This window comes from Rhineura floridana, chromosome 8 (assembly GCF_030035675.1).
Source record: "Rhineura floridana isolate rRhiFlo1 chromosome 8, rRhiFlo1.hap2, whole genome shotgun sequence".
Classification (NCBI taxonomy): domain Eukaryota; kingdom Metazoa; phylum Chordata; class Lepidosauria; order Squamata; family Rhineuridae; genus Rhineura; species Rhineura floridana.
In genome coordinates, this window is record NC_084487.1 from 15,827,132 (window position 1) to 15,839,805 (window position 12,674).

The 12,674-nt window shown below is 41.4% G+C and overlaps 1 protein-coding gene across 16 annotated transcripts in view; it reads right to left on the minus strand.

Moving 5' to 3' along the window:
• Window positions 1–204: 204 nt before the first annotated feature.
• Window positions 205–12,674, minus strand: part of C2CD5 (C2 calcium dependent domain containing 5) — a 154,460-nt gene continuing 141,990 nt past the window's right edge. For 9 of the 16 annotated variants that reach the window (XM_061638389.1, XM_061638388.1, XM_061638394.1 and 6 more), the window contains 4 exons: window positions 10,999–11,100; window positions 9,894–10,081; window positions 4,974–5,120; window positions 205–1,659 (listed from right to left, as the gene is read on the minus strand). In XM_061638389.1, coding sequence (XP_061494373.1) covers window positions 1,516–1,659; window positions 4,974–5,120; window positions 9,894–10,081; window positions 10,999–11,100 — 581 coding nt within the window. In that variant the 3' untranslated portion in view covers window positions 205–1,515. The remainder of the gene's footprint in view (window positions 1,660–4,973; window positions 5,121–9,893; window positions 10,082–10,998; window positions 11,101–12,674) is intronic. The other 7 variants (XM_061638392.1, XM_061638401.1, XM_061638391.1 and 4 more) reach the window with 1 other exon arrangement.

A 12,674-nucleotide genomic window follows, 5' to 3' on the forward strand; every position in this document is an offset into this window, starting at 1 on the left:
CTCTACTGATGAACTGCAAAATACTAGTTGTGTTTCTGCATTGCTCAAATGAAGAAGTCAGAAGACTCCTGAGCAGTACCAGGATTCAAAAGAACAAATCCCAGATGGGAAAATAAAGCAATCTCACCCCAAAACTATTGCATGCTTATCTCCTTACCACCTCTCCCAACAGCAAAGCAGGATTTTTTTTTTAAATAAAGCTTTATTATGCAATAGGAATGTGATTTTCATCATTCTCATTTACAATGGAATCTCTGAATTGGACAAATAATATATAATTTCTGTACCTAGATCTAGCAAAATGTCATCTATTTACATTCAAGTTTACATAACTTCTTCAAGTTCCATACTGAAGGCCATCAAAACACTTGGACTGTGTTCCTGTATGGCCGTGAGCATGAGTGAGGGAAAATGTGCATCCACAGTTTTTTAAAAAAAGTTCTTCCTGCAGCTGCTCACTCGCTGAAGAGACAAGCCAGTTTTAAATGGAAAAGAAAGGTGGTATGCCTGTTCTGCCAAGTGATCACTGCCAGATAAACTTTCAAAACATCTTTCATGCTTTAGCATGCATACATCTTCTCTACCCATGCATGCAAGTGTCTAGGATTGCATCTATTATTAGCAGTTTCTCAGATCTGTGGACTTTTTTTCTAATCTGCTATCAAATCCTTCCAGGTGTGTCAGAAATTGACTTGCTTCTATTTACTACAGCAATCCTCATCTTTTGTAGTTCCATATTTAAAGTCATCTTGAGTGGTGGCCTCTCTAGAATACTGCTGTTTCTCCAATTTCCTCGTATTTGCAACCTGCAAAATACTAAGCCCTAATTTCATCTTCATACGCTGCTGGGATTTCATGGACTTTACATAGCAGATTTTCTTCTATCACTATTGTTTCAAAAACATTAAATGTCAATAGTTACCTGAACCAGTTATTTTACCATAATCCTATTTAGCAATTTAAAATAAAAAAATGTACAATAGAAAAGTATCCAATAGTTCACAAACATGAAAAAACATATTTTAACATGCAGCTACATCCAGACTGTCCAGTTTGTGATGCCTATTATTCTCACTAGTTTCAAAAGCTATTTTTATTTTGCAAATTGCGTATTTGGCAGTGTTGTTGAAACCAGTTCTTCCTTTTGTCAAAAAGATGGAGAGATTTAAATTTCTCAGTTATATTCCAGTTGTAATATAAATCACCTCCCTCCTTAATCTGAGAATTAGTAATATCTGTTTCTCAAAGTTTCCAAGTTAGATATTTGTCCTAGCCGTATAAAACACAGGGCAATATCCTTATGACTGCTGTTTCTGGTTCTTCTTTTAGACAGGTGTTCTTTCATGTGTACAGGGACTTATTAGATGGTACCCTGGCTCTTACAAAATTTGATGGATGATATTTACTGATTGCCTGAAAATAGAGCTGTCCTTAAGATATGGAGCAGTGCTGATTGAAAACAAAGCCATTCCATCTGACACTTTGAAGAGATCTCACAGTATGATTAAAACCATTTCATTTCTTCATGTTGTAACTTGTGGCATCTTTTGTGTTTGTAAGTTGATAGCCAGCAGTAGGAAGCTGGTTTGGCGCCCCTTCCAGTTCCGATTCACGTATGAAGATGACTGCATCTCCACTGACATTTATTAGGCACTGTGCCTGGAAGAGCAGAGAGGGGGCATTCAGTTATACATTTGGTAGATTTTAAACAGAAGGTTACTGTTTGTAACAGAACTTTAAAATGTGCAAAGAAGTTCCTGCAACTTAACTTGTTCCTCTCTGCTGCCAGAAGCACCCAGGAACTGGCAAAATGTTTATAGTTGAACAGCAGCAGCAGAGAAGGAGCTTTTTGCAGATAGCTGTAGATGTCAAAACTAATAGTACTAGAGTCATCCCGAGGCTTCTGATCACACAGATGATCTATTAAGGGTTCCTGTGTGAACTGCCCAGACTGAATAAATGTTTTCCCCTCCTCCTCCTCCTCACTATATAATAAAAACATGACATTGCACTGTCACAATGGCATGCTGGGTGATGGCGGGGGCAGGACACGGCGGCAGGGCAGCAAGATACAAAGATGGCTGACCAGGTGTAGGGGGTTCAGGGTGGCAGCACAACAGCCAAGGCAACTGGGATGGTGTTGGGACTGTGGGTGCCTGTGTGTGTGACAGTGGCAGCAAGGGGGTGGCGAGTGAGCAAATGAATGGGCTATGTAGTGGTAGCTGCAGCAGCCTAGGTGGGTGGAAGGCTGGCAGCAGCATGTCCATAAGAATGCAAGGGTAGCAGCACTTGGTGGCGGCAGGTGATGGTCTGGCTGACCTGCTTCATGGGAGGCCTTGTGGTAGGGGTGAGGCCTCCCAGGAGGTGGTGCCAGAGCTCGCCCAGGCTGCCACTGCCCATTTGCTTGCCTCTCCCTGGTTGTTCGCTTGCTCGATCTCCACGACATGTGGTCTAAAGGGAGGGGAAAGGGAGGGACTTAGCAGTTGCAGGAGGTAAAAGGGAAAAGTCTAAGGGATTACCATGGGGGGAGTTTGGTTTGGTGAGAGGTTTGGTGAAGGAAGGTGGGGTTGGCAAGCGAAGCAAGCAGGGGTGGTAGACCCTAGTTCTTATGTTTGTGGACTGTTACAGAACACATGTTCCTCCATAACAGCCCCAACAAATTAACTGTTGTTTTTCCTGCAATCTAAGGATGTTCAGCTCTTTCCCTGCATTTACCTTTCAATTCTTTTGAATGCTGACAAAGCAAACAAGAGAATTACAAAATGACAATTTGCCAACATCCTTTTTGAACTGCAGTACTCAAACCGTACACAATGTTCAAAAGGTCTTTATGTCATGGTGCAATACATACACAGTTCACTTTTTGTTGGGACTCAAGACACCTGCCTTAAAGGAGGGTCATTACATTTTCCCAAGACCGTGATATTTTGTTGCTGGGAAAATGCAGTCCTCTGTTCCCCTTGTTGTCTATTGTGACTTCAAACACATAAAATATAACCCAATTCATGCAGCCACATTTATTAGCCAAGAATGCCAGAAGCCATGGACAAATGCAAAGTCTACTGATTCCAACCTTAGGGCAAGGGTGGGACCCTTTTTGCTCAGAAGGCCAGATTGTTATCTGCCTCCACCCACACTGGCCAACTATGCCAGAAGGTGGGGAAATCACCTGGCACCATTATGACATCATATGATTGACAGCTGGGTTGTCCTGCCCATCTGTCAAAGTCCCTTGCACAGTGCTTCCCAAGCATCCAAAAGGTACAGGGAACTCGCAGATCCAGCAGGGTTTACATCACCACCCATCAGCTTTCTGCACAGACCGACTGTGCAACTCAGTTCCCCATGGGGGACTTGGTTGCGCAGATGATTCAGCTGCATCTCTACCCACCTCACAGCTTGTGTCACATATGATATCATATGTGGAACAGGTGGGCATGGTTTGGGGAACACCCTTGCATGCCAAATTTTGCCTGCGGGGTGGAGGTTCCCCACTTGTGATTTAAGGAGTGGGCATCATAGGTTGTAGAATCTGTGCAATATTCCACAATTTAAATAATCTTCGGGACTAAGATTATGTTCTGTAGGTTACTTGCTGCAGGCAGGAATGCTTATTCTTGGGGTCGCTTGGTAGGTTACAGTGTATATGCTTGGTAAGAACATAAATAGAACACTGTTGGATCAGACTAAAGGAACACTTAGTTCAGCATTCTGTTCTCACCGTGGCTAACCAGATGCCATGGGGAAGCACATAAGCAGGACATGACCACAATAGGCCTCTCCAATTCATAATCCCCAAGCAATTGGTGTTCAGAGGCATACTTATTTTTATTCTCTTCTCCCCGTAAGAAATATTTTAAGAACTGATAATTTTCCAGATCTGCAGAAACCATTTCTATTTTTCCCCAACTTCCAGAGGAGTTTTTGCAGCAAAAACAACAGTGTCTTGTAGGCCTAACAAATTTATTACTGCAAATGTTTTTGCAGACTACAGTCCACCATCAGGTGCATGAAGTGTTATCCTGAGTTGCAGGTAAACACAGATGGGTGTGTGTGTAAAACGTGAAATGCAGACAAGTACAGACACTGAAGTTTATACAATTAGCAATGGTAATTCATGAAACAGTAGCACTGGTAAGCCAACTAACACTTATAAAGTACTAAAAAACTTTGCCTCACTTCACATACAACCTTAAAGTGGCCTTCCTGGAGCAAAGATGCTGGAACATGAAACCAATCGATTACAACACATCCAGAGATGTAATGGTATCACTTGAAGACTGAACAGAAACAGATGTCAAAAGTGTTTTGTGAATTAAGCATTTAACTGTCTTTGCCTGTGCTTTACAGCATTTTACTGTTTTCCATCCATACACCCAGCCATGTATGTATGTACCTGCAACCCATGATAGCACTTTGTGCATCTGATGGTGGACTGTAGGCCTCGAAAACTTTGCCATAATTAATTGGTTAGTCTTTAAGATGCCACAAAGCTTCTTTTGTTGTTTTTGCCCAATGTACATGGCAAATTGAGGCAAAATGTATGGCTTGGTGTCAAGTTCCAGTGCAATTGATATTCCAAGGTGTAATATGGATGCAGTTCTTGGGTATCTGCTGAGTGTGGGAATTTGGCACTCCAATCCATTGGAGTTTGACACTGTGTTAAGGAATGGGTTACTCCCCAAGTGCCCTACATACGTCTGTCTGCCTGTCTATCGCAAGCTTGTTAGAAGCATGGCCCTTTTGCTTGTAAAGCTCTGTAAAGTGTAATTTCCCTTGATGGCACCGTATGAGTAATAATTGTAGGGTTTCATTAAGGAATGCTTTTCTTTGCAAGCATTCTTGACTGTTAGGACTGATTAGTTAGGAGACTCTTGCCTGGATGCCAAGATGAGTTGCTAAAGGTATCAGGCTTCTCCCATCCCTGACCATTTATGTGGAAACAGACAATGTTCTTTTCAACCACTGCTTACCTGATTTTTGTTTGGATTCTCCATGAACACACACTGTTTCATGATGTACGAGACAACAGCATTTCCTCCAAGAGCTGCCACATGAGCCCTGACCATTGCAAACACTTCAGCGACGAAAGCATGCAGGAAGCCACTCACGCCACCCTCCTATAAAACACACAAAAACACATTTTAGTGCAAAGCCCCCAGAAAAATCATGTATAACATTTGTTGTTATGTGCCTTCAAATCAATTATAACTTATGAATTAGCGACCTCCAATAGCATCTGTCACGAACCACCCTGTTCAGATCTTGTAAGTTCAGGTCTGTGGCTTCCTTTGTGGAATCAATCCAACTCTTGTTTGGCCTTCATCTTTTTCTACTCCCTTCTGTTTTTCCCAGCATTATTGTCTTTTCTTGTGAATCGTGTCTTCTCATTATGTGTCCAAAGTATGATAACCTCAGTTTCATCATGTTAGCTTCTAATGGTAGTGCTGGTTTAATTTGTTCTGACACCCAATTATCTTTTTCGCAGTCCATGGCATGCGCAAAGCTCTCCTCCAACACCACATTTCAAATGAGTTGATCTTTCTCTTATCCACTTTTTTAACTGTCCAACTTTCATGTCCATACATAGATTGGGAATACAATGGTCTGAATGATCCTGACTTTAGTGTTCAGTGATACAGCTTTGCATTTGAGAACCTTTTCTAGTGCTCTCATAGCTGCCCTCCCTAGTCCTAGCCTTCTTCTGATTTGTTGACTATTGTCTCCATTTTGGTTAATGCCTGTGCCAAGGTACCGATAATCCTTGACAAGTTCAATGTCCTCGTCAACTTTAAAGTTACATAAATCTTCTGTTGTCATTACTTTAGTCTGACATTCAGCTGTAGTCCTGCTTTTGTGCTTTCCTCTTTAACTTTCGTTAGCATTCGTTTCAAATCATTACTGGTTTCTGCTAGTACTATAACATTTACTGTTCTTTAGTTTCAACATTATTCTAAACAAGTGAAAGCTCATCAGCAGTTGTTTCAGAAGAGATGCTTCATTTTTCTTACAAATAGCCCTCTAAAGCATCACTCGAAGTACACATAATTTGAGAACTACTACTTCAAGCCTCCAAATAAACAGAGCCTGATTTATCAGCACTGCAGGCAATTAAAAACCACAAATAGCATTCCAAACCATGAAATGAACAGATGGACCATCTGACACTTTGCTTAGCTTCCAAAACTGTTTGCTGTTATAACTACCTTATAATAGCATACCTGTGTTTTTCAAATTATTTAGCAGAGCTATACTGTGGATCTTTTCTGCAAACACACTGAGCTAATCCACTGAAAAAATAAATGCATAGTAAAAGCTTCAAAAAGGATAGCTTTGCAAGTTGGAGATTTCCTTGCCTCACCCTTCTTCGAACAGCTTACTTATTTCTGAAGTTCAGCTGACAATTGATCTTTCCCTTGTTAATCTGGTCAGTATTAGGCCTGTATATGGTCTACATATGGTAGGCAGGTTAAAAGTGGATGCACAGGCTACAGCCATGGTGAAGCCACGGTGAACTAAGATGGATAATTTTATGCTGTGTGTGTCATTTGTGGTTGGAAAACTGTGTGGATGTCTGTAAGGCTTTGTCACTTACTGCTACCAGAGGAAAAGGATTCTGATAAGAAGCTGGTACAGAGCTGCCTGATAAGTTAAACAATATGTAAGTGAAAGAATAATATGTACGTGTGCCAAGATAACACTATGCAAGAATGCATTTTTGGAAAATCACTGATGCAGGGGTCTCAGATACCCTCTTTGTCTCCCTCCCAGATGGATTATGATAATTTATAATCTACTCATGGACTACATATTATGGGGTCCACCCACAATTACTGAAATTAATGTACATTTACTGGATAATTCATACCTCCTGATTAACTTTGCTGCTTAGTATGAAAGAGGTATTCAGATTTTGGTGATTTAGAAGTTTGTCATGGGGGGTGGGGAATTGCCTTTGGACTACTTTTTCTTCTTTTCTTGCTGCTATCTCCTTGTTCCGTCCAGAGCCAGAACCACAAGACTGCGACGCGGGTGCAATTAAATCTCATTTTATTAAAGTAATGGATACATCAAAGGCATTTTCAATAGTGGCCCCCACCCTGTGGAACTCTCTCCCAAATGTTCTCCGCCATGCCCCTTCTATGATAAGCTTCCGCTGGGCCTTGAAGACCTGGCTCTTCAGGCAGGCTTTTGGGGTGGGTTAGGTTTCTTACTGTTATGGTTTTAAATTTTAATGTTTTAATGTATTGTTTTATCTTGTACGTCGCCCAGAGTGGCTGGACAACCAGCCAGATGGGCGACTAATAAATTAAATAAATAAATAATAATAATAATAATAATTGTGCTTCATAAGAAACACCTATACTGGCTCACTTGAATCCCTAACTACACTCTACACATGCTCTGCGACGTGTGAAGAAAGTTGACTCAGCAACCCCTCCCTGTGCGCTGCCAACTTAAGTAGGGAACGTTTTCGAGCGTAATCTCTGACTCCTTCGCAAGTCCTGCCTCTGCCCTGTCCGCTTCTCATGGCGGCGGGAGCGAGGCGACGGGGGACGGGTTTCCAACGGTTCATTGGAAGACACCTGCTCCAGAGTAGGCTCGAGGTCAGGAGGCTGCGTCACGCTGGCGGCATCCTGAGAACTGCTTGGCGAGGGAGGAGTTGGCACATTCTCCTGAGCTTACCCCAATGGCTCCTCTGCAACAACTGGGGGCGGCGCGCTCTCCTCTTCTGAGAGCGCGCTATCAGCGGGAATTGGCTCAAATTCAGGCTCGCTTCCTCTCCCAAGGTCCTGCTCAGATTCAGTAACTCCTGGGTCTTCCGTGCCCTCTGACAGCTGAGGCGCCTGCAACTCATGCCTCCCCCCTTCCTGCCCCTGAAGGGAGAGCTGAGGCTCAACACTCCTCTGCTCTGCTTTCGTATGCTTTGCCGAAGCTGAAGGCTTCAGGCCTACCCACTTATGGGTAACTATGTCTTTCTTTAATGTAATATTCTAGGAAACTTAGAGCTAAAATACATATAGTGGGACTGGAGGGAGTTAGGAGGAAAATATTCTGTTACTTCATATTTTTATTGCTTTAATTAATGAGACATATCACATTGCTTCAAGATAAGAACATAAGAACATAAGAAGAGCCTGCTGGATCAGGCCAGTGGCCCATCTAGTCCAGCATCCTGTTCTCACAGTGGCCAACCAGGTGCCTGGGGGAAGCCCGCAAGCAGGACCCGAGTGCAAGAACACTCTTTTCATTTCAATGATATTTTCCAAGTTACTTTAAGTTGCTGTAATGTCAAAGTACTATCTTTGTTTTATTTTCTATCAGTCCCCTAATACTATCAAGCTTTGTACTTCTAAAAAAACAGAGAATTTGTTTCAGTTACAACTTTGAACGTGTTTTTGAATCATTGATTGTGTTGTCCTTCCTGTTCCACTTGGTTGCTGCTGGTCTAATAGAACCAGGATGAAGAATCCAATGAAGGTTGATGCATAGGCCAGAATTTTGGCATGGGCTCTGACTGGATGCACTAATTAACACTTAATAGTTAATTAACAACTTTCACGTGTTAGGTACAGAGCCTTCCTAAGTTACTGGGATATGTTAGCAATTCAGATTTTTAGGGCAAGACACAGCCCAAAAAAACACACTTTCATGAATGCCTTCTTTTACAGAAGCTTCCCTGCTTGCTTGTTAAAGTCATTGCAGGAAGACCTGGTGGCAAGGTCCCAAAATGTGCCCTTCTTGGTAGCAGCACCAAAATGACTGAATTCTCTTCCATTGGAAGCGATATCTTTATATAGTTTCAAAAACCTTGTAATAATGTTCCCGTTCCATTGGGTTTTTGGTGTTCATGTTACTTATATTGGCTTTCTGCAAAAATATGTATCACTTGACATTATTGTGGGGGTAGTTATGAAAGGGTTCTGGTTGTTAATAGCTTCTTGTTCTTTGTATTGCACTGTTGTGGTTTTTAAAAAGTGTATACTGCTTTGTGCATCTCTTATGGAAAAGTGGTATGTGAATGTTTTTTTAGAAAAATAAGATTAGGTCTGTTCTGTGGGGATAGATAGAATACCCCATGGCTGACCTCTGAAATTTGATCTCACAACGGAAAATATTCAATATTTTTTTGCACAGTGACTTTTTCCCCAACTGCATCTGGACATTTAATGCCCCCAATTACTGGGACATGCAGTTTAACTATTGGCTTTATTTCGTTCCCCCCCATTCAATTTAATTAGGTTCTAGGGTCTAACTGATTTCAATGCCATATTAATGGAACTGTCAAATTAAACAAAACCCCATGAGGAACTGTGTGTGAAATGCCACAGAACAAACCCTCAAGAATCTACAGTGAAAGTTTTATATATATATTTAGGCTACAATTCTAAACTCACTTACTAGACGGTAAGCCCTACTGAACGGAATCAGACTGTCTTCTGAAAAAGCAATCATGAGACAGCATTTAATAACTTTTTAGAAGCTGTAACCTTAAAAGTTTGGGAAACTTAACTGTGAGACCAAAGAATCCCTTCATATTTTATAAGTCATGTCACTGCACACAAAATTTGCCTGTGCATTTGATTACTCTTATGGTGAAGACATAGGGAGCTGAGATAGGATTATATTCAACTAAGCCCTTTTCAGAGTAAACCCATTGAAATTAATGAACTTAAGTCAGCCATGTCTTTTAACTTCAATGGGTCTACCACAAGTAGGACTAGTGTTGAATACCACCCACAATTTGGAATGGTCCCTGCTCAGATAAGACTTACATCCTTTATTTTCTCTGTTAATTCTGAATTTCTGTATCTGCTGCACACAATATATCTAAAAGCCAAGATCACCCATGTTATCTGTGAGAGAAATACAAACTCTGGCGCATAGCTTACCTCACGCAAAGAAGTAGTTTCTCGTATAAAAAACATGTTAATTATTCCAAGGTATTTGGTTATTTTTGCCCCAGGGATGAAAGAAAGAGGTGTCATCTTAACAACTGGCACAGTGGAATTAATGCTGGATGGACCAGAACGACGGGACTGTCCTTCTGTCAGTGGACTTGGCTTGTCAAGCGATATGGCTACAAATGGGAGAATAGATAAATAAAAGGAAGGTAGACAGGAGAATAACTATTCAATATATGGGGGCAGGTAAGTTGGTAGCTCCAACAGAGTAAGCCTTCCTCATGGTTTCCACATAGCTTGGTGACAACATTCAGCTGCCTGTGATGCTCAGCCAAAGAAAAGAAATAACCATGCAGCACATGCAAACAAGAGACAGAAAGCTTGGATGGGATTTAATTTTGGAAAAAGAGTAGCATTCCTGCAAAGGAAAACGCGGAGGCCACCAGCTGCACATACAAATGATCAGTTATGAAGTGAAGACATAAGAAGTGGGGAGGGGAAGGGGTGGTTGGGAAAGGTATCACAATTTGATAAAAATTTCTGCTACAGGGAACAACAAAAGTCTACAGGAAAGAGTGTGAAAGTTGACATGTTTCTCCAGCCCAGCATTTTTCAAATTTTGCACAAATTCTTCATTGTTGTCAACTTCCAGATAAATCTTCGTCTTGAGTAACTAAAGCAAAAGTCATACCTGCAGCCACTGAACTACTTAAACAAAAAATTAAAAACGCACCACTTAGCAATTCAGTGATTGCTGTCACAAATGTCATGCAGGTGATCCTTGCATATTATGAAGAATTTCACTGATGTATACATACGCTTTCTGCCACACTGTGTATGTATACCTTTTTGTTGTACAATTCACTAGCCTATTTATCACCTATGTATTTACTGGCAATTTACTTTTGGAGCACAGAGCAACGTGCTCCAAAATCAGCCTGGCATTATTTAAAACAGACGCTGTGTGTCTGCAGCTTTCACACTCGGACACTGATTTTGCAACGCCACTACTGGGTAGGAAGCTCCACCCTTGCCACTGAGAGATCAGAACTATGCTTCCAATGATCAGAATGTGGTAGAAATGACCGCCTACTTGTCTTAATTGATCCACGCCTTATGGTCTGAGCTTTCAGTTTAATGAATTCTATCCAGCTGTTGCATCTGTCTGCAAAGGAACTGTAATCAACTGATGTTGCTGGAAACACAGACAGAAAAACAAAAGAAAAAACAAAGGAAAAAAATATGGGTGATGCCCCTTTGCCCATTGCAGTGCTCCTTCTGATGAACCAGTTATCTGTATCCAAGAGTAAATGGCTTTCCAAGAAAACACAGTGATTGTCCTCTGTGGCTGGACATTACTGGTGGGATAAGAATCAGCTAAGTAGTATGCATGTCTAGAAATGTCACCACTAGAAAAATATGTACATACCCTATTCTATCACCTTCTTATAAGCAGTAGTAAATTTAAAAGAGTATCTGCTGCTACAGGACTAATTCTCTTTAACAACAGGGGTCTCCACAATGCTTTCAGAGCCCTTTTGGCAACTCTGATGATTCTGTGAATTGTGCCCAACATTTCTGATAGTTATTATGATTGAGATGGGTCCAACACAAATTGCCTATCGGAGTCTGCAGGGACACCAGTAGGGATTGCAAGGTAGCACAGATCATATGAACAGGTCCTTATACACACAGTTGCTGCAATTAGCATGAATAAAATGTCTGGAAGGACCACTGTTACAGCACAGATCATGGCACCAGAATGCACTGGTCCCACGTGCTGTTTTATTCAATTCAGCTTTCAATGTGATTCCTGCTGGGTAAGAGCTTGTTGGCTACCTCACACACATTCCTATCGGAGATTTTATGGGGCCTGCTGACTGACTGAACCAGTGTCAAGTGTCCCCACATCAACTCAGTATGTTTAGTTAGTGCATATATCATGAAATGATTTGTGTTGCACTGATATGACTACCTGTAAGCAACGTGAAATATCCAGGAAACCTGATCTTGTGAAGTTAGGTGCAAACAGTGGTCATTGCAGCCTGGCAAATGGCACAGAGTCATTCGGCTCTGAACCCATTCCGTAAAAATATCACTTATATTTAAAAATAAAAAACAAAATAACTGGCACAGGGCTGCATGAATGAAGAAACTTCCATACTGTTATCTCCTTAGGATGCAGTGTAACAGCCCATCTCTGACAGTATTCACATTTAACACAATACAAATCTTTTAAGCAAATAAATGAAATACCTGCCCCCACAAGAGCCAACTGTTATGGCAACAACCCTGATGCTTGGGGTCCAGCACCAGGTGTGCTTGACACTGCCACTCAAACCCAAGCTTATGAGCTTACTGGACCAGCTCACTAGATCATAGGATCAGTAGCTGTTTTCAGCTCTGTTAAGATTTAATTTAAAATCATAGGATTCCCCCTGATAAGCAGGAGGGAAAGATAAAATACACTGTACATCAGTCTCTGTGCTGTTGAAACACCTCTTCCTTTTCAAGACCGTCACCTTTACAGTGAAAATTGAAGGGTTGTTTCCCCCCCAGATTACTGAGTATTCCTAGGCAGGCACCAAAGCTGGTATCAAGAATTCCACAGCAACATGCAGTGTTTATGTATTAACTGATCTTTCGCTCCACCCCCCTCCAGTCCTCTGTAAAAAGCAGAGGAATTCAATATAACATTAAAGCAAGATGAACAACCAGTTATTATGAAAATCATTCTGGAAAACAGAATGACAATGTAAGACTATCTGT